The sequence below is a fragment of the Vicugna pacos genome, chromosome 11, assembly GCF_048564905.1.
Source record: "Vicugna pacos chromosome 11, VicPac4, whole genome shotgun sequence".
Classification (NCBI taxonomy): domain Eukaryota; kingdom Metazoa; phylum Chordata; class Mammalia; order Artiodactyla; family Camelidae; genus Vicugna; species Vicugna pacos.
Window position 1 is genome coordinate 71,034,736 of NC_132997.1, and position 23,562 is coordinate 71,058,297.

General features: G+C 33.2%; 1 protein-coding gene across 2 annotated transcripts in view; it reads left to right on the forward strand.

Annotated features, from left to right (window-relative positions):
* EXOC6 (exocyst complex component 6) overlaps positions 1 to 23,562 on the forward strand; it is a 181,479-nt gene that overhangs the window by 119,973 nt on the left and 37,944 nt on the right. For both annotated transcript variants that reach the window (XM_072971615.1, XM_072971616.1), the window contains exon 19: positions 15,794 to 15,935. In XM_072971615.1, the coding sequence (XP_072827716.1) occupies positions 15,794 to 15,935 (142 nt within the window). The remainder of the gene's footprint in view (positions 1 to 15,793; positions 15,936 to 23,562) is intronic.

The window sequence follows — 23,562 nt, forward strand, 5'->3', positions numbered from 1 at the left end:
AATTTTTATCTACTTCTATCTGTTTCCCTTTTTGGGTATTTCCTTTAACAGGCTTTTCCCTTGGCTTAATTTTTTGCTTCGGGCTAGTAATGATTTACTGATGTGCCAGTTTAGTATCTTTGTAAATTCTTTATGCTTAGGGCCATAGTCTCTTTCCCTACTAAATGTATCTGGTGCCACTAAATTTTTAATTTTCATTTTTTATTCCTATAAATGGTTAAAAAACATATTATACTTTCTTTAAGTGAGAAACAAGTATGTATATCCCATAAATGAAAATGCATGATTTGGACAGAAATGGATAGTATGTAACTTTTAAAATCATTCTCTCCTTAAGAACTTTTTTCTGAAGATACAGCACTGTATTGAAAATGTTGAGATTTGGGGTCTAGGCCTGATTTTTCCAGTTAACCAGCATCATGGAGGGAGACAAATCATTCAACCTCTGGACTAACTTGCTAATGTCTGTTTTACTTCATAGAGTTTAATATAAAGCTTGTTTTGTTTTAATTTACTTTTATTTCAATTAATATGTGTACATGTTAATAAGTCAAGTAGCCCAGGAGAGTTTGGGATGAAAAATAACCTCTTTCCTCCCCCACTCCCTCAGTCCTGCTCTCCCAGACAGACTACCATTGTCACCATGTGTTTTCATTTCTTCCAATGGTTATCTTAGAAAAATTGAGAATGTCTTGTGAATTCCTACTATGAAAGATAAGGCACACATAGCAACTTCTTACTTCCCCCCTATCTCCCACTGACTGTTACATTTTGTTTTATTTCTTCTATTATCATTTCTTTATATAAAAATAGTTGTACTCCTATTTTTTGTTCCTTTAAGTCAGTATCTTAATTCTGTTCTACGTGAAATAAAAGTATTAGCCTCCCTACCATTCTATCAAGTTCTTAACCTGCTGTTTTCTGACAGCTACAGAGGCCTTTGTCTCTGATTTGTACCACTTGCTCTCTAGAATTGCTGTGTAGCTGTTAATCTAAGACTTTCCTTCTCTGTTCTCCAGGTTTGGGAATGGTTTCCTGAATTCTGTGTATTGTTTTGTTTTGTTTTGTTTTGTTTTGTTTTGTTTTGTTTTTGCTTGTCTGGTTAGCTTTGCTGAACTGCCTCAGTAACTTCCTCCTATTTAAGTCCTTGCATATCATGAAATATCTTCTGTCCTCATGTTTGATTAGTAGTTTAGTTAGTTATATAATCCTAGGTTGAATAGCTTTTTCTCTGATAATTTTTATTGCATTCCTCCATTGTCTTCTGATATCCAGGGTTTAGGATCTGTTTTTTATTTCTTAATATTCTAACATGTCATGAGAATGTGGAGATGTAAGCTTTTATTTCTAGCTCTTTACTCATGGCCTCTTTCTGTTAAAGGGGAAATTCAGCACAGGAAAATTCTCTTTTATTATTTTTTAGATAATTTTCTTCCCTCCACTTTACTGTTCTCTCTTTCTTGGACTCTCATTAATTAGATGTTAGAGTGCCCAGATTGGTCGTCTATGTCTTTTATCCTTTTCCTTTGTTTCCTGTCTCTTTATATTTTTTTTGCTTTATGTTTTGGGAGAATTTCTCAATTTTATTTGCAGTCCTTCCATAGAATATTTTATTATATTTTTAATTTCTAAGGAATCACTCCTGTTTTAAAAGTGTTCCTTCTTCATAGACTACCGTTCTCTCTTTTTTAAATGGATATATTATCTTTCAAATCACCCTGAGGTATTAGAGGGTTTTTTAAACAAGATATTTTCTGTTTCTTGAACTATCTCTTTTACTCTTGAATAGGTTTTTTGTTTCTTTGTTTTTCTCATTCTCTTTTAACAGAGAAGGTCTGGAGTGCTGATGTGGGTTTACTCTGCTGCTGTGTAAAAACTCAATTTTTTGATAGATTTTCCCCCTTAAGTAGGAATCTGACTGAAAAAAAATTTTTTTTCTTTTTTCTTTTTTTGTTTATTTTCTTTTTGTTGCTATTGTTTTCTTTTTCATACTTCAACTGGAAAATTCTTGAAATTTGAAAGGCATTTTGCTCAAAATTCTTCACCTTAGAGTGAGCAGGTGTGGAACTATTTATGAGATTGTGGTTTCCTCTCCTCAGGGCTGACGTCATGGATGTGTAACCATGGAGTCATGGTTACACAGGGTCTTAGATTCAGAAGAGTCCTGCATGTGGTTTGGGGCTCTGCTGTTGTCTTGAAATTCTTAATGATTTTTGAACAAGGGACCCTGTATTTTCATTGTGTACTGAGCTCTACAGATTGTGTAGTCTTCTCTGACTGTCTTTTCCATTGTCACGACACTGTGCCAGAATGAGGGGGTCTTCTCCCCCCTCCCTCCTTCCTTCTCTCTCTTTTTCTACCTATACCAGGAGCCTCAGCTCTCCCCTTAAAAGTTCTCTCATTGTGGAAAATGCTTGTGCTCTATAGTTGGAGGATCATTGGCACAGTTGTTCCAGAAGTCTTTAATTATTTTCCCTGTTTTCCATGCCATTTCTCATTTCTGTCCTCTCTCATACCTGCCAAGTCTAGACCTCTAATGCACAGCTGGCTCCCAGCTCTGCTGTAGTTCCCTGGTGGCATATGATGGACAGCTGCTTTCTCAGTTTAATCTGCTTTCTGTTTTCCAGAAAGTATCCTTTGGTGAATTCCCCAACACACCTTCATTTTATCTAATATTAAACATTTTATTCCTTTCTATAATTCTGTGCTTTTTGTTTCACTTGTATCTCACCATTGATGGGAAGCTAATACGTTAACTTAGTCTACATCTTGATTTTGAAAAACTTTTTTCCTTCTCTTTGAAATAAGTGATTGGATGAGTTCATCTCTAAGGTCCCCATATATAAAATTTGTTTTTAAATATCACACAGATGCTAAGTCCCAACCTAAACTTAGATTATTCTGGCACCTTATTTTCTCTTTTAGCTCTACCCTTTCATGTTCTTTATTCTTTGGCTCATGTTTTTTTCCTGAGTTAAGTATATAGATATACATGGCCTTTGACCTGACTGAAAATTGCAAAGGAAAACTTTAAAAGTCAATAGTATAATCACAGGCTTTAATCACACTTTCTTTTATGTGATACCAGAAAGCATTGTATTAAAAATACAAAGATTGTGTTTTTCAAATTATGACATAGGCAGCTTTGAATACATTTTATTGCTTTTCTTATCAAATGAAAACATAAGCATGTATTGTATGTATGTGCTCACAAATTGTTTTTTCCCATTTTTGTATTAATCTTTACATATTTAATGATAATATTGATCTGACTTATTGACCATAATATATATTAAAATTGTGTAATGTGAACAATGATGACAGCATCACAACTCTTATGCCTTACATGGTTTTCATGTATTAAATGTTATTGACTGATTTCTGTTGACTAGGTCACTAAATTTTAGCTGAAGTTCATCTTGACTTCATGGCTTTTATATCTCAAAAAATACCTTTACATACAATTTGAAAGATTTTTAGAAAAATAGTTGAGCAAAATAACTTTGGTGATGGGATAATTTTACTAATCCAAACAGAATTTATTGGAAGTTAAATCTAGAAAGGACTTAGAGATTAAGAGATTATCTAGAGTCTAGTCCAGTCTTCCAGAAGAATGAATTTTCACACAGCTGCCAACTCACTGCTTACTGGGGTTAATTACAATAATCTGCCTGGCTGGTTGAGTGTTTTTCTTCCTCCATTACTGCTTGTGGTTTCTCTTTTACTCATTGTATGCTTGGTGAAGAGGACAACTTCCCATATGGAGGGGCACCTTCAGTGTAGGCTATACTGTATGCTCAACTGCCACTAATAAATAGATTTTGAGTTTCACTGACCTAATATAATAAGGTTAAATCCATGTTTCTGGGTAAATACGTTTTTCTAAAAAAAAAAAAAGAGTAGTGCTTAAATATTATATAGCTTATTACTAGAATTTGAAAGGTAAATTAGATCATTTTAAAACAGTATTTTAAAGCTACTTAAATTTATCGTTTTTAAATTAATTTTTTGCAGGGGGCAGGTTATTAGATTTGTTTGTTTATTTTAAGTGGAGGTACATGGAATTGAACCCAGGACCTCATGAATGCTAAGCACACACTCTACCACTAAACTATACCCTCCCCCCTTAAAAGCTATTTAAATTTAATTTTATTAATCCTTATTATTTTAAAGAATTAATGTTTAATTAATTTAATTCTTAATATCTTAAAAGAATAAACTAGTACAGTATATTTAGTACAGAACTTCAGCAGGGGCTGATTTGTATTTAGATTGAGATCAATGATTTAGTTTCTACTTTGACTTGTTACTCACTTTTTAGGGGAGTAAAAACATTTAAATGATTAATTGTAAGATAATTTAGTGTGCCATCTTTCCTTGAGTATTTTAAGCCATATTAGCAGATTATGTAGAAGCAAGTGGCTTATTATAAGCATCTTCAGAATCACATATTCAGTGTAATTTTCTGTCTGTAAAGAAATAGACATTTTCTTTTTGTATTAAAATCACTTGTGGGAACAGATACTTGTTAAAAATTCAGATTCCAGTGCTTGGCTCTAGACCTAACTGAACTAAAATTTCTGGAGCTTAGAAATCTACATTTTTTTGCTTAAAATTTGAGAACAGCTGTTCTACAGGAAAGAACCCTGTCAGTGAGCTAGTGTTTTCTATACTTGCCAGCAGACATTTAGTAACTGCTAAAGTTCTCAGTATTTTAATGCTGACTAGACAACTTGATTAAGTAGACTAAAGTTTAGAGGAGGATTTATCTGATTAGTATGAATATAAAAACTGACACATAAATCTTCAAAATAAAATGATAGTCACATTTATGTGATTAATTAATGCCTTTATATTATGGCGACACACAAAGAGTCAGCTTGTTTGTTTTGTAGTATATTTTGTTTTGCTACTTTAAACATTGCTTCTGTTGTTCTTGGAATACATATTCCTTTTTTATTTGATTGCCTGTCTGACTTCCTTCTCAGACTAACAGCAGTGATCATGCAGCCATGTCGGTAAGTAGATACAAGCTGAAACTAGCATGCAAATTAGAAAATAATGAACTTCCTGCAGGCTTATTTTTCTCTGTTTAGGTATTTATAGTAAATTATCATTTTTTTTGGCAATGTCCTTGATATATTTGTAGTTTTGTGGAAACCGAAGTTTGAAGATAACATAAGTTGTTTTGGTAAAGTAGTCAAGATTTTCTAGGACTTGATTATGAAAGTTAATATTATGGTGCCTCTGTGGTGAGTGCAGCACTTTGGGAAACCTCTCTGGTCACCTCATGCACAACAGGCCACACTTTGTAGATATTTTCCTTATCTAAAAATGAGTTCAGTAAGAGTATATACCCTATATATTTTTGTGATGGTTAAATGAGGTGGTGTATACGAAATGTTTAGAAAAGTGCCTGGCACGTATTAAACACTCAAAAAATATTAGTTGTTATTATTACTTGTTTGTAAGACTGTGCTTTTCCTGAATGCTTTTTCTCTACAACACTTATCCCAATCTCTACTTGTAGAACTCTAACTCAGTGTACAACCCAGTGAAGTTCATAACGGAATGCAAATGTTTCTTCTTCACTCCAAATCCAGTACTGCTCTCCTGAATTGCCTTAGCTTTTACCGTCTTTAAAATGGCTTCACCATATTTTGGTTTTTTTTTATTTGTTTATCCTTTTCACCTCCAATTATGAGCTCTTGACAGCTGGGATAAGAACTCAAATATTGTCTGAACATATAGATATTGAAAATTCTTCTTACTAACAAAATCTCATCTAGCATTTGAAATTTAAATGTTTCTAACTTAACATTCTGTCCTTTCTGTTCTCATTTCTATTATTAAAGTTCAGTTTTTGATTATTACAATTAGTTTCTGCGAACAGTCTCTCCTTATTCAGTTCATCCTACATATCAAAGCCAGATTATACTTTCCAAAGCACAGTTTAATTTTATTTCCCTATTCAAAAACTTCAGGGTCTCTCACTTATCTACTGAATTAAGTAAAAGTTCCACAGGCTAGCAAAAAAAAAAAAAAAAAGAAAAGAAAAGAAAAGAAAAAAGAAAAGATCTCAGCCTCTTTCCATTATATTTCTGACCATTATTCAACATGGGCATCCAAAGTGGAAAATTCATTGTGTCCTGGATCTAACTTCAGTTTTCTACCCTGTCTTCATTTATAACTGTAAAAATTTTGGATCTCTTCCAAAAGCCAACTTTAATGCTACCTCTTTCATAAAGCTTTTGCTAATTCCACTTAACCATATGTTGATACTTTGTCTCACTTTTAGGGTACTATTTATATTTTGTCTTGTACTATAGTTGTAGACTTCCCTTCTTTCTGCTATTGGAATTTAATCCCTTTATGTCAGAAACTACATCTACTCATCGTTGTATCTTCTGTAGCACCTAAAGAATGTCTTATACAGAGTAATTGCTTGACAAGTATTTTTAAAGTTAATATGAGAGAAAAAGTAAAGATATGAACTATTATAAGTCTTTTTCTTGTATGTTTAAAAATTATGAAAACTATACTGCAAAAATCAGAATTTTTGAATCAAGAGGTGTTTTTTTTTTGTCAAATATAGAATGCTTTGTAGTTTTGAAGAGGAAGTCTGCAGTCTGTTATTTACAGGCAGAAATTTAGAAAATGTCTACGAAAGTTATTTAAACAATGGTATCAGTACTGATTAGAAATATTTATATGTTTACTCTTTCTTGCACACCTCCATGGAAGAATAATATAATAATTCAGACTACAGCTCTCTAGATGTATCTCTAGATAAATTGAGTGGTGATTTAAAAAAAAATAAAAGAACCAATAGCACCAAAATAACTGTTGCAAATTCCTAGCACTAAAGACAGATACTTTGTCCTGCTGAAGAGATAGACCCTCATGCTTTCACTTGACCTTTTTGCTCATTTAATGCAGTAACTTAAGTACTTAATAAACTTGCTAACAGGTTTCCTGCGGATAGATAGATAGATAGATAGATAGATAGATAGATAGATAGATATGCATATTCAAAATACAGAAGTGATAGTAGCCCTCCTATCCAGAAAACGTCGAATTGTTTCTTATCCTCTTGTTTAAGATAAATATGCATGAGAAATTTCAAAGGACTTGGCACTGGAATGTCCAGTGTTTTGAAAAAGTTACCTACATGAGATAGTTCTTTCTATGGTGATAAATGAGGTATTTTTGTGACATGTTTTGATATCCATTTCCATACTTTTATAATAAGTTATTCCAAGTACACAAAAATCAACAATAGCAAATGATCAACAGTATTATCAGTGCATTGGAGACAGAGAACTTTGGAGAAGATGTAAATGAAAAAGTCAAAAACAGTCAAAGCCCACTATTAGAAATAGGATTTATATTTTTTCTTAAGCTTTTTCATAATGTAATAAAACAGTTAAGTAATTTTCACTGCTGGAAGTTAATTGCAAAAAAAAAGTCTTGCTTTTTAGTTGAAAGTGAACATACCTGAATTTTATAACTTTAATTCTTTTAGGTATTTATTAAGTTGATGTTTCTATTAGCTAAATGCTGACTAATCTTGGTGAGAAATTTAGCTTCTTAAGTTTGTAAGTCTTATGTGTGTGTATAGCACAGCATACTTAAATATTTCCCTGCTGTCAGATGTTACAGAAAACAGTGTTTTGGATTGTTCTTAATCAGGGCATAGTTGGAAGAAGTAGTATTAAAAGAGGGCTTTTAAAAGGAAACAGCATGAGAGCTTTAGTAGGAAGCCAGTGAATTAGGAGAGAACTACAAGACCTGACGTGTAAATAGCAGATCATGGAAATGTAAGTGGAAATAATTAAAGTGGACTCTTCTCAGCCTATAGACACAAATACACAGCATTAATACATACATGCATATGTGCACTTAACAAATATCCTATAACTTTACTCTTTAAAGACTATACATGAAATAGACTGCATCATTGGTGCAGGATTTCTGAGCAAAGTATCGTTTTGAACAGGAAGATTTGGTATTAAAAACAAATGAAAATGCACCATATGGCAATTTTACTACCAGATGGCAACAGAGAATTCACGTTTAGAAAGTTACTTGAGTTTTTGTAGATAGGAGTAAGTTCTAGGAATACAAATGATATCTTCCCCTTTAACCTGTATTCCACAATAGAAGTTAAAAAAATAGAAGATTCTTATTTCTCTCCACCCCTCCTCCGAGTTAAATAGGCAAAAGTTGAAATCGGGGAAGAAAAGAGAGCAAAATTTGTGGATAAAAGGTTGTTTGAGTTGGAATTATGTTCTGTTGTGAGCAGATAAAGATAGCAAAAAGAAGGTCAGATCCCCTGAAGAGAAAAGAAGGAGACAGTAGGGAAAGATGTTGGAGTCAGAAGTTTCTTGTGCAAGCCAGGATCTGGTGATGTTAAAGAGCCTCTGTTTTTCTTTTCTTTTTTCTTTTTTTCCTCCTTGTGTGGAGGGAACAGGAATGGATAGGAGTGAGGATATAGCTGATGGGAGAGGTGGAACAGCTTTGATGCATTCATACTTACAGAGTGTTTGCAGCTCAGGTGGAGAAAACAAAATGCAGCAGGCCAAGGCGCTGATACATACTCATTAAAAAACTTATGCAAGGTACTATAATATACAAAATGAAGACCTTAGAATTTATGAAGTCCCTACAAAGGCACATGTTTAGACAAGTATTACATATAGGGGAAGAATTCAGAACAGTGAGCAGCAACATTTTAATCACTTCCTTTTCTTCCGTTCATTTCATTGTAGGGAAGCTGTCACATTTTAAATCTTTCTACCTCTTAATGGAAATCAGCATGGTAGATGGTAGCATTGAGATTTAAAGCCTCTGTCTGTTCTTTGGAAACAAGAGGGCGCAGCTGACAAAGGCCTACTGTAAATGTCTGTGAGGACTTATTTTTCACTCTCAGAGTATTGTTGAATGTCATTTGTTTGAATGTCATTGTCTTTAGAAACAAATAATAAGTAGATAACTTACCTCGCTTGCTCCCTCCTTCTTTGTATGAGTTTTGTTTTAATTCACTTCCTCCCCTCACTTCGTACCTTTCCCTTACTCTTTTAAAATCCTATCCCAGGTACTCACTCAACTGGAAATGACTCTAATGAGGTAGTATCTACCCCAACCACATTCCCACAATCTAGGATTTACCCCAGTGAAATTACCTGTTCAGAAAGCCCCTGACATTCTGGATGAGTATACCCGAAACCTTTGAGAATTTTCAAATTTGAGAATACTGCTATGCCATGTAATTTCTTTCAGAAAATGCTATAAAATATAATTGAAAACTCTACACCTTAATGAGTTACTTTATATATGTCAACTAACAGAAGACAGCAAAGCCAGATTGAGTTGAGGAGGTTGGGACTTTGCATTTAGTCTGAGTGGTTTCTGCCTCGCCAATACCCATTTCACAGAGCATGTTATTCAAATGTGTGTCTCAGCAAGTGAAGCCCTGCTTTTAGTGGACTCTCAGAGTCATTCCTAAAAGGTTGAAACCTAACTATAAATCCTTGAATGACAAGGACCTACTCTGTACTATGTTTAGGGCTCTGTTTATATCAGTCACCTACCTACATATATTAATAAGAGAGTCTGTTGACTTGGGTGACATTTGTCCATTTTACTAATGATCATGTAGAAACAACCTATGCTGTCTAACCTATTAGTGATTCTGACAACTTCTTTGCAAATTTTAAGTCATACTGGAGTTGCAAAATAGTACATTTTAATGATTATATAGCCCTAATACCCTGAGCTTATGTAAAAGAGTAAGGATATGACTCTGCTGTCACAGAGCTGGTGCTTTAATAACAGTTCCTGGGATGCTGTAGTTTTTCGATCTTAATTCCTGTGGCTTGACCATAGTACTCAGTCACCACGTGGAAAATCATAGCTCATCTTAACTTGCTTTGCATTCCTTACATTTACCAAGTGAGAAAATTATAGGGCCTTGATATTTTATTGCTTCCCTACTTAAACATATATCTATTGCCCAATTTGCTGTTATCAAGTAGACTTAAGAGTCAGAAATAATCTCTGTCAGTTCCCACGTAGCATAAACTAGCTTCCTCTTCCTACTACCCTGGACAAAAGTACATGTCACTTTCACCATTTTATCTAGATTTCTGATACAATCAGTAACTTGGAAGCAGAAGCATTTCTTCAAAACCTAAAACTTCTTCTAGACTTTCTCTGTTCTCCTTTTCCTTGCATTCTCTTTTTGCCTATTAAAGTAGGATGAATTTGAAGATACCATGGGACTGCTGTGACAGCAACAGTGATACTTGGAGAAAGCTAAAAATTACATGTCATCTTAGGCCATGTTCACAATTCAAAAGATTGTTTAGAAAAAAGAAAAAGAAAAAGACTACCAAAGTTTGATGAGACCTATGGTTGGGATAAGGAAGTTGGGATAAGGCGTGAAATAGAAACTTGCCATATGTTACACATGTCCTGAAGTGTCCTCAGTTTGGGAAATTTTTTCCCCTAATTTTAAGATATTTCTTCATTTAATCTGTATGTGTGTGTCCCAAGAGCAAACATTTATGTTATGTCTCATATCCTTATGATTGAGAATTGTTAGGAGGAGAAAAGTCAAAGAGGGGAGAAAGGGAATTCATAATAGATTATGGGAATTGTGGTTGACTGATGTGGTAACCAGTTCTTTTGGGGCTAGAGCTATTTAGATGGGACAGAAAGAGAGTATGAGAGGAATATAGAAGTGTAAAGGAGGTATTTTAGAGAATGTTAGAGGTGTTAGAGTGAGTATATTTTGATAGACATATGAATTTTTTTGGCCTAATCTCAAAAAATCTGCCTTCAAGATAGTGCTAAAGTTATTATTAAAACTCACTAAAGGAATACATCTTGATATTTAAACCTTTATAACTCATCCATTCTGTGTTATTGAGCATCTGAGACATTTCAGTATTATACAGAGTGTTAGCCAAAAAGTAGATTAAAACTTATCTTTCTAGATAGAGGAATCTTTGTGCATTTGTGAAATCATCTTGGGGAAGTTTTCATGTTTCATAGTGATGTTTTAGGTATGTTTTTTCCTGATTTAATAACATTCTTTACATTTAAGTAAATGCGGTTTTGTATAGTAAAATTTAAATTAGTGATTCTTATGTAAAATAGAAAGAAGAATAATAGATTTCTTAAATTAAAATGTTGTCTTTTCAACTAAGCATCTTTTTTTAATTAAGAATTTCTCATTTTAGTGTTTACTCCACAGATGAAAGACCTCACTCTTTTGGACTACATGTCTTTAAAGGCTCAAGTTGTGGCTCCTTAGGAGACTGACCAATTCATCAAAATACTTCCTTTCCTCTTTTGTCTTCCCTCCAAAAAGGCTATTTCAGAGTTTTATAACTGAAATTTATGTAGCAAATTGAGAGGCAACACGCTGAAATATTTTACTGTTTTTATTTAAATAACTTAAAAAATTAATAACTTAAATAACTTTAAAAGGCTATATACAGAGTCAGAATTAATAAATGTACTTACCAATGTTAGGTTTAATATTCAAGTTGACCATGATTTTATTTCAGTTTTCCAGTTTTTCCTAACAAATATTACATAAGCTTTTAAAGCAAAACCTGTTACCAATTTAAAGAATAATAAATACAGTGCACAATATTTCTAAGTCTGTATTTTTTTTTTACTTAAATAAAAAGTAGCTTATTGTGCAAAGTTGATCTTTTGTAGGGGTATAATTAAAGGAAAAAGGACTCTCCTGGGATCATTAAGGAAAGTAGACCAATACAGAAAGAGTGTTTGTGATTTCAAGAGCACATTTTTATGTTAAATGTATCTGAGAGAATGAAAGCAGTACTGAAAAATTCTTTCAAATAATTGCTATTGAAATCAAACCTTTTATTTTATTAGATCTTTGAAATAAGAGAATAGTGAGACAGAAATGAAAACTTCAAATGAAAATTTAAATGTGTCAAATTAGTTTTTAAGTATTCTACATTTCTTCTGTTATATTAAAGTAGATCTATCAAAATGTTACTTTGAAACCAGAACAGTTCTGAGCCATAATCTAATAAAATGTATTGTATTTTTGTTACCATGTCATTTTATGATGTTTCAAAGGAAACAGAGTATCTTGAGCCTAATCTATAATAGTAAATTATTTTGGAAATTTGGCTTGACATACAAACAGATGTGTTTTCCTGATTCCTTTTAAACTGAGGGTTGGTGGCTGGTGGTTTATTGTTCCTGTGATTGGCATTAAAAGCCTTATTTCACAGCTTGCAGTGGGGGACTGTTGGGTAAAGAGTGGCTGTGTTCCACAAACTAAATTCAAAAAGTGTCAATCAAGGCCTCACATAGGTTACTTAGAGAATGAGTTTTCTTACTGATTTCACTAAATGTCGCCTCATGCTGTCTTTGATTGGCACAGCCTGGCAGGGAGGATGGATGAATCTGTCACCGACTGGTTAATTGTGTTGCTGGTCTCAGTCTGACATCAGGTCTTTGACTCTTAAGTGGCTCAATACAAAACAAATTAGCAGATTGTAGTCATATTTCTCATTCTATATGCTTTGACTTTGTTGAATGCAGTCCATAAATCATATTGACTGACACACAAGTAAATGATGAAAGCTGCTTTTGAGACATGGATCTAGAAAGCAGCGCTGTGAAGGTGCCATGGAAGGATGCATATGGTTGACCCTCTGGGAATTTCCTAGGAGCCAAATGTCTCTTTACCACAATTGTTCTTAGAAGAAAAGCTTTTGGGTAATGCAAAAAGGATCTAATATGTCAGCAGATTCTCTTTTACAAGTTCCTTTGAAATATAAGAAGTTTGTCTAAGGGTTTTCTCTCTTTGCAAGTTGTTTTTCAGCAAAATGTTAGAGCAGGGTAAAAAAAAATAGTTACCTTTATAAGTTTGGCAGGTGTTTTTACTTATTTACTGAAATTTATGTTGTTAAAGAGAAAGAGAACGTTAACAGTAGTTGCAATTAATTTTTCAGATGAGGGCAGCAGAAATTTCTAGGTGCTTAAAATTTATTAAATGTGCTATGTTTTCTCAGTCACTTCACTGAATTATTTTGGCTTTGTTGTAACGTTAAAAACCAAAGCATCTCCAATGAAAAAGTTTTTAAAGATAATTGTAAAAGTACTCATTTTGGTTCTAGAAAATGAAATAGTATTAAAAATAAAAGCATCAACAATAATAGCAAAATAGTGTTCAGAAAAGAGTGTTTTGCTTATTCCAAAGTGTACCAAGGGCTGCAGGCATCAAAAATGAATTACCAAAGATATTTTTTGGGTGTGCAAATTTCTGGAACATTAAAAATTTTCTCTGTTGAAATAAGTAATAGATAAAAGTTAAGAATATTTGTTCACATTTTATAGTTAGGAAGTAGACAGTTTAAAAAAATGTGTGATCTTATAGAATATAGCTTAAAAATTAAAAGAATTTGAACATTTGATATTAACTTAATTTTGAGCTATGAAAAGGAAGAATTCATTTCATCTGAATATTTTACAAATATTTTAAACTTCTATCTTTGAGAACAATAAGCCTGTATTTAATATGCATAATCAAAAGAAATTTGATACTAGGTTTTTGTTATTACATGCGTTGTTTAAACAGAAAGCTAAACTTGTATGAGTGTGTGTGTGTGCGTGCACGTGCGTGTGTTTTCATTTCCTACATTCACCAAGTTTATGGAATAGCCTGTATTTTTGTACTAGTACCATCATTTTGGCTCCAGTACTTTGCTACAGAGTCATTTGTAGCATCTGAACCCATGTTAAAAGTTAAAGATCACCTTAAAATAATACCACTTACATAGTGTAATGTGTTTGTTTATGAAATGAATGTAATAGTAATTGTTTTGACAGTTTATTAATCTGCTTTTACAGTTAGTACATTATAGTAGCAACTTAAGCAGGACATGGAGCTAATTTGATGGAGAAAAGTACATTAAACGAAAATGCACTAGTTGTTGCATTAAGCCAAAATGACATTTCCATTATGTATTCTCATTGTAATTAAATTACATGCTTTGATTTCTTCTTTTCTTGTCTCTCCCCCTCCCCCCATTCATATTGATATTATTCTGCTTGGGGCTTGGAGCTGCATGTCTCCTAGACTAATTCCTCTTGGGTTTGGGGATCTTGAAGCATGCTGGGTTTTGCATTGTTGGTTACATTCCTTTTTGGCAGTTCATCAGTATCTGTCAAATACATTGTTTGCATCGGTTTTTATCTCTAAAGTTTTTGATCGAGAAATTGACATTCCATTTCAGATATGCAGTTTTTCATTGTGCATAGTGTCTAAATGCTTAAGATTCATAAAACACTCATAAAGACTCATAAAATTTGTTTCTAGTCTGACTTTGAATGTGCAATTTATTGAACAACTGTTCTAGTAAACATCTTGAAAACATATTTTTGTTTTTTCTTACTTTTCTAACAGATCAATCCTCTGTAAACATTCTTGTACCAATATTTTGCAGCACTGATGTTTGGAAGATTTTCATAATTTTGTAACTTTACTGACCTTTGTGATAAGTAGGAAAAAACATAATTATCAAATATCACTGGGTAAATATTTGTTAATGCAAATGAGACAAAACATTGGCACATCTTCCAAAAGTCATTGTTTTTAATCCTGTTCATAGATCTTTGAATCCTATCATGAGAGTCAGTTCATTACCAATCACATAATTGTGGATTGGAGATAGTCGTACCAGGATCAGTATTATGCTGGAAAACTTTACCAAAAAGAATTTTTGTAATAGTTTATTATAATCTTTTAATTGAAAAATTTTTTAAAAGCCTGCTTAAAAGAATAATTTATACTAAATACAATATTATATTGTGATTCAGTAATGTAATCTAGAGGCTGAACATTTAAAATTATTTTTATCATTTTTTAAGAAAATATAGCCTGAATCAAGGCTATCAGTGAAAATTTATGTTGAGTTTTAGGAGTTTATTATAGTAGAAAATATTTTATAGTGATATATATATATATATATATATATATATATATACACACACACACACATATATATAGAAATAAAATTGAATATTTTTAGCTCACTTAACTACATATTTCTATATTATCAGATGATTTTAAAATTTAATTTCTAAAACTAAATGTAGATCTGTAGATGATTGTGAAATCATTTTGATAGACAAGCTTCTTTTTTTCCCTGCTAATTGAAGCTATGCTACAAACTAATCTTCCATTTAGAAATAAGGGCTTATGACTTAAAGTATGTTTTATAAAGTATATTTTACATATTACACCATGTCAAAGTATACATTATAAAGTATAGTAGGTACAGTTTAAATGATAATAAATTACAGTTTATAAACTTCATTAATTCTTGGCTTGATTAATTATGTAAAGTGGAGCTTAAAGAGCATCATATGAATAAAATGTCTCAACATGACAGTTATTTTATGTCACAAATGTTGTTTTAATGTGCATTTTTAAAAATACTTGAGACATTTCAAGAGATCTGAATAATTAATGGATTTTAAACTTATATTTTAATTTCCCTGTGTGCAGTTAGAACTTTAATGATATTTATATCCTGAAGGACAAGTGAACAGAATATTACTTTTAATTCCTATGCTAAAAGACAGCCACTCAGAATACAAAAAGAGAAAGGCCAATAATAACTATTCTACAGAAAAAACAACAAAAAATGCCATGTGTATAATTTTTTGTTATACTTTATGATATGTTTCTATATTTGCTTGCTTATTTTTTTGTTTGAATATTTGTTTTATGCAGGGGAAAGTTGCCCAGACTGCTTGCATGTCAGCCTGCCAGCATCTGTCAACATCCTTAATGCAGATGCTACTGGACAGTGAGTTAAAACAGATAAGCATGGGAGCCGTTCAGCAGTTTAACTTAGATGTCATACAGTGTGAATGTAAGTACCTTATTGGTTAAGTCTGATGCATATCTAGGAATCTATATTTAAATTATATGAGAAAAATGGTATATTGTAGGATAGTTCATTAAGGAAGGAAGAGGCCTGATTTAGTGAAACTTTCGGAAGCGTTAGAAGCAACTTCCTTCCTCTTGAGAAACAAAAAATATCTCAGTTTCACATTTAGGGCCTCTAGAGAGGCACTGAAGGGACAATCCAGACTGGATCATTTAAAAAAATGATTTATTTTTTTCCCTTTATTCCTTCTTCTGGTCATTCTTGTCTTCTTGCCAGGATTCTCCTGAGGTTTGTAGTAAACAAATGAAATTATTCTGAGTTTGTCATTCTTACTTTCCCATAAATAACTTTTCAGATACTTACTAAAGAACAATCTTAGGACCCTGCATTCCAAGTGAAGCTTTTTTTATATTCTGAATTTTTGATTCTCTTCCTCAAAGAATTTCTTAAATCTTTACCTTTGCCATTATTTTTCACTTAATTTTCTTTAAGTGATGAGTTAGCAGATTCCATAATCGACTGTTGACATTAGCCATTCAACTTTAAAATTGAATGTACTATTTGGTTATTAGCCTTATTATATATGATTCTAAATGTTGGTTTTATTACCCTTATACAAAACATGAGTTTTTAGAATAACTTTTAAGCATTACTTTCAAATGTCTGGTACACTGATTAAATGATGAAAATCTCTGGTTGACAGTTTAGTCAGGCACTACTGTTGATAATTGAAAATCAGTGGGGCACAAGAAGGATTATAAAATATTTGTTTGAGACAAATATTCTATGTGGAAGACATTAAAAACTTGAATGTCAGTGACTTGCAACTGAATCAGGAACGACAGATTTTTTCAACAAATAAATAATTTGTCTGCCCCTCTGTATAAGGTATTCTAGGAAAAATATAATTAATAATTAAAAAGAATAATTAAAGAGGCTCTTTGATCAAGTTCAGTTGTTTATTACACACCAAAAGGTGTATAAAGTTTTTTAAAAACCTATCTAGTTCCTTCAAAAAAAGAGATATGCTTATCTACAAAGTGAAAGAAAGAAAGCTTTTCCCTAGGGAAGAGAAGGGTTCATTTTCCCAGGAAGCAGTTCTAATTTTCTCTGATTAGAAAACCTTTCTTACATTTCTTTCTCAAAATAAAACTATCATTTACAAAGTGATACTTCTTTTGTATTTACAAAAGTATTTACCAAAAAGCATTTTTTTAATCTTTCTAACTCAAAGTAGTTGTTAATACATTCTGCAAATAGTTTGAAACTGATTTCTTAAAGTTCTTTAAAAGTTGTCTCATGAGATCATTTCAGCACGATAATGCTTATATAAACATTTAATATAAATATTGCTTGAGTGATTTTGTATTATTACATTTTTAATATGGATTCAAAATGATTAGGCGGTTGAACCCTTTATTGGCATTTTGTTGTGTCTTCTCAGTTAGACTTTTTGTTCAAAAATGGAAATTACTGTTTGGTTAGACAACTTCAGGTACCTAGATCCTTTTTCTGTTCTCTTACAAGCCTAACTAAGAGAAAGGCATATAAAACACAAAACTTTGCCTCTCTGTCCCATCATAGGACAGTTTCTCTCTTTAGTTACTTTCAGTGGAATCACTGAAGGCACCTTTTAAAATGCTGATGTTTTCTTAAAGGGCTAATCTCTTGGAAGAGACCAAGAAAGATCCTAAGTATGAGATATAACTCGTTTAAGGAAGTCTGGGGTCTGGAGAAGGGTATAGCTCAAGTGGTAGAGCACATGCCTAGCATGCCTGAGGCCCTGGGTTCAATCCCCAGTACCTACAATGAAAAATCCGATAAATAAATAAATCTAATTACCTCCTCCCTGCAAAAATAAAAAAAAAGAAGGTAAAGGAAGTCTGGGGTCAAGTGTAAGAGGGACAAACCCTAGCCTGATGGGGGCCAAGGTTCTGGCACTATAGATATGGAAAGGGAAGAACCGGGACTCAAAGACAAACCATAGAAAAGAAGCTCAGTTTCTTTTAAGATTATACCTATGGTTGGCTCTGCTCCTTAATACTTATCAAGTATTACTTAATCATTAATTAACTAATACAGTATCAGGCATTCAGTACTCACTGAACAAATACAAATTGATGTTACATTTTTCATATTTACTCTCTGGTACGAAAGAATTATCTACCCCCCCAACTCATGACTTTTAGTGATTGATACATAAATCACTTTAAAATGAAGCCTATCTCCCTCTGTTAATCTGTTCAGAGAATTTTAGTTTTCAACCCTATTTTAAATAGTGTTTTTGTTTGTTATTTTAGATTTGAAAGAAAGCAATTTTTTAAAATACAAAGTTTATTTTCAGTATTAATGCTGTGTGTATGCTTCCTACTTATTAGGGAAGGGAAGGGAGAAGAAAGGGACAGGAAGAGGAATTTGGCTAGGTAAGAGGAAGGCTAAAATGTCTGGTAAATTTGTGAAGAGAAGGAATCTGGATGCTTTAGGAATCAACTGGAATATGGAGAAAATAGGCACATAGTTCAGATGTAGAATCCAAGAAGCTGAAAGATCATTGAGTTTCACCACCTACCTGTAATACACACACATTCACATACTCCTCTGCCTTGAAATCCTCTCTCAGATACCCTTGTCAAGTAGTTGTCCACCTATTGCTTGAACATTTAATTTGGGCAATTATCTACTCTTCAGAAAATGCGTTTCCACTTAATACATTAGTCTATCAATTTCTTACATGAGCTGAAATCATTTTCTCTAAACTTCTCCTAATGGACCTAGTTCTGCCTAGGACTAGAGTCACCACTAATCCATATTGCACCTTTGTGCAAATTAGAAAAGGTATTCCCACTGAAAGCAAAAAGTCCTCCTGTGTTGTCCCTTTACATGAATTAGGAAAAGTTTACCCTTTTTCTAGCTGGACTCCTCCACCAAAGCACATGGCTTATTAAGTGAAATGTGAGCTAGATTGCAGCCCTCACTCCCTCCCCACTCCCCTCTTCAGCTGGGCACCCATGTGTAGTAAGCAGTCAGACAACTGTATGTGGCAGTTCTGCCTAGGGTCGTGACAGAGAAAACCAAGTCCTCATCCACAAGCCAGTTATATGAAAACCATTTTTTATATCTTTCTGAATCTTCTGAAAGCTAGACACCAACAATTCCTCTTACTGTTCTCATTTGATATGATTTTAGATCCAAAGCTCTTCTTTGATAAACTGGATTGATACCTTCTATTTAATGTCTGGTACCCAAAGTAGAATATAGAGATCTCTAGATAAGTGGGAACGAGTATAATGTGGACCATCAAATACATTGTTCCATATTCTGTACTTTATTAGTAAAGTCCAAACTGTTATTACCGTTTTTGGTTCCCTGAGTATACCGTCAAATCATTGAAGCTGTACTGTTCTAAAATTTCTTTATATTTTTTTTTGTGTGTGTGTGTGATTGTCAAGCTTTGCTTTTCTTTACTTGTATGATTGGTTTTTGTTTTAGAATTTTAAGATTATCTGTCTTAAATTTTATTTCATGATTTGTCCCACAGCTAGTCTAATGAGATCTTGTTTTGTATCAAAATTTAATATCATCTACAGATTTGTAATCATGCTTTTTTTCTTTTTGGTGAGGGTTGGTAATTAGGTTTATTTATTTATTTGTTCTTTGAGGAAGTATTGAGGATTGAACTCAGGTCCTCATGCATGCTAAACAAGCACTCTACCACTTGAGCTGTACCCTCCCCCCTGAAATCATGCTTTTAATTAACACAGTCATAAATAGACATTTTTCCAAAGAAGACATCCAGATGGCCAACAGGCATGTGAAAAGATGCTCAACATCGCTAATTATTAGAGAAACGCAAGTCAAAACTACAATGAGGTATCACCTCACACCAGCCAGAATGGCCATCATTAAAAAGCATACAAATAATAAATGCTGGAGCAGGTGTGGAGAAAAAGGAACCCTCCTACAGTATTGGTGGGAATGTAGATTGGTGCAGCCACTATGGAGGACAGTATGGAGGTTACTTAAAAAACTAAAAAAAGACTTACTATATGATCCAGCAATCCCGTTTCTGGACATATATCTGAAGAAAACTACAGTTCAAAAAGACACACACACCCCAGTGTTCATAGCAGCACTGTTTACAATAGCCAAGACATGGAAGCAATCTAAATGTCCAGTGATAGATAACTGTATAAAGAAGAGGTGTATAAAGAAGAATGGAATATTACTCAGCCATAAAAAGAATGAAATAATGCCATTTGCAACAACATGGATGGACTTAGAGATTATCATATTAAGTGAAGTAAGTCAAAGACAAATATCATATGATATCACTTACATGTGTAATCTAAAAAAAAATGATACAAATTCTATTTACAAACCAAAAACAGACTCAAGGATATAGAAAACAAACTATGGTTAACAAAGGAAAAAGGGTAGGGGAGGGATAAATTAGGAGTTTGAAATCAACAAATACACAGATTTCTATATATAAAACAGATAAACAGTAAGGACCTGCTGTATAGTATAAGGAACTATATTCAATTTCTTGTAATAACATATAATGGAAAAGAATCTGAGAAGAAAAAATATGTATGTATGTATGCATATACCTGAGTCACTTTGCTGTACACCTGAAACTAACATTGTAAATCAACTACACTTCAGTTAAAAAAAAATTTAAAAAAAAACATTTAACAAGGTCATTAGCAAAATGTTGAACAAAATCTTATATCTGTATCTTGATATATAGGACATCATGGTTCTCAAAACGTGGTTCCCAGATGAGCAGCAATAATATCACCTGGGAACTTGTTAGAAGTGTGAATTCTTGGGCTCTACCTATTGAGCTGGGAATGCTGGGCATGGGACACAGCAGTTTCTCTTTAAATATGTTCTTCAGGTGATGTTAATGTACAGTAAAGTTTGCGAACCATGGCATTAAATGGATCTATCTGTTCATATTGAGTTAGACCCATTATTCAGAATTTTGGATATCTTAAGATTTTTTTCAGCCAGTTGCTAATTCCTAATTGAATCTAACTCATAGTTTGAATCTAAATCATAATTCAGAGTTATGAGCAACTTTGTCTGGTGCCTTACTACTGGTATATAGGGAGACTACATGACCATTGAATTTTCCTCATCTACCAGTCTAATTACTTTCAGTTTTGAAAGAAGAAGATAATACTACTCTGATTCTTCATAAATCCAGATTGACTCATAGTAGTTACTTTCCCTTCAAGAGGCTCAGAAACCATTACTTAAAGTTTGTGACTAGTTCATGGGATTAACATAAAATCCTACTAGTCTACTAGTTTCACACTAGTAAGAGATCCAGAGTCCAAGAAAGTTAGGTAGCAGAGATCAGGAACTAGATACCATGAACCACCCAAAATCCTGGGCATCTCCAAAGAGGCTTAAGTCAAAGAATTTAAGCAATAAGAGGTGAGCATGAAATATAAGCATCATGAATGGACTTTATTCTGAGTTAAGTTTTCCTTGTATTTGTGTGATTATTTTTCCATCCTCATTACTTTGTAAAAAATATTACATATATTTCCTGTGCCTTGAATGTCAGTCTGCAGGTGGAAACAAATAGCACAACCAGCTGAAGTAGGAGAGGTAGAAAGTTAGAAATAATTTCATTTCTCATATTATTCAGCTCCATGTTTTTAGTTTTTGCTTGTTTTTGTTTTTCTGGTGGTGAAAAAATTAGGTGAAAGAAAGATTAGAACTGATCCATTTATGTACTCACTTGTTTTATCAAACAATGTGTTTGTGCCCTTTTCTTTGGTATTCCTTGTGACACACATACTTACAAGTTAAACTGCCTTGATCTACAATTTCATTGTACAGGGAGGGTATAGCTCGGTGGTAGAGCATGTGCTTTGTATGCACAAGGTCCTGGATTCAATCACCAGTACCTCTGTTAAAATAAATAAATAAAACTGATTACTTCCTCCCCATCAAAAAATAAAAGTTAAAAATAAATAAAATAAAATTTCAGGGGGAGGGTGTAGCTCAGTAGTAGAGCACGTGCTCAGCATGCACGAGGTCCTGGGTTCAATCCCCAGTACCGCCATTAAAATAAATGAATAAATAAATAAACCTAATTACCTCCCCCCGAAAACAAAACAAAGAAAAAAAAATTCAGTCTATAACTGAATGTTTTTCCCATGGAGACTCAGCTGATTTTTAGGAAGATTCATTTGTTCAAATGTTTAACAGGAACCTATTACCTGTTATATACTGGGAAATCAAAGATGAATCAGGCTTCTAAGGTCTCACATTTTGGATAGGGAGGAAACAGACAAGTAAATGACTATAATAGAACATAAATTCTTTATAGACATATATATTACTTGTAAAGAAGGAGCAATTAAATCTACATGCCATAGGGTTGAGAAGATTGTCATAGAAGTGAAATTTGAGGATCTTAACAGATGAGTAAGATTTCACCAAAATCAAGGAAGGGTGTTCTTAGCAGAAGGAATGGCATAAGCAAAAAGCACTGTGATGAGAGACTGCTAAGGGAATCTTCAAACAGTCTTGGGTGGCTAGACTACAAGATGCATGATTGAAAATATTGAAAGATATGACTGAAAAAAGTTAGACCTCTGAATGCTTGGACTTTATTTAATAAGCAATAAAGATCCATTGAAGCTTTTAAATCAGGACAATGACTTGATGAAATCTGTGTTTTATTAAGTTAACTCTGTGTCATACGGAAATTGAGCTGAAGTTAGAGAGAGACTGCAAAGTAGGAAGACCTGTTAAAAGACTATTGAACTTTTTCCTGTGAAGGATAGAAAGAGCTTGACTTTGGGAATGAAAATGAAAAGAAGAGGATGGATTCCAGACATTTTGGAGGAGGGAATAAAAGTTAGTGAATGAGTGAACTGATAATGATTTAGGTGAATAGAATCAGAGAATCACACAGTAGAAGAGACCCAAGAATGCATCCCATGGTTAGAATGGATGGTTGAAGAGGGAGAAAAAGAAAGAGAAAAGAAGAGAGGAATGGGAAGAGGAGAGAGGGAAGAGGAGATTTAATCACCTAGCATAGGTAGTTAAATTCAACATAGGTTATGGGAGGATGGATATAGCTCAGTGGTAGAGTGCAGGCTTAGCATGCACGAGGTCCTAGTTTCAGTAATTTTAGGCACCCTGCAGAATGCTATGCTCATAGTGTATTTGTTGAATAAAGGAACAAATGAGCAAATCAAGAAGTTTCTGTAGTCTGCATTTGTCTTTTCTAGAGTTCTCTTACATTTGTTACCAAGAAGTGAAGGCCAGTGGATGCTGCTGTACTTTTTTTCAGTGGAGGTACTGGAGATTGAACCTAGGACCTTGTGCATGCTAAGCATGTGCCCCACCACTGAGCCATACCCACCCCTTGATGCTGCTGTACTTGAACTCAAGACCATTTGACTTAGTATAGACGTAACTTATCATTTATAAAAATTCTTCACATATTTGATGATTGTTTAACTTCATCCATTCTGAGCAAAACAGTTATAATTTTTTAATATTTTCTTGTGGAATTATTTTCACTCCCCTTCTGGTCATTTTTCGTTGAATCTTTTTCCACTGTTGTTCTTTTTAAACC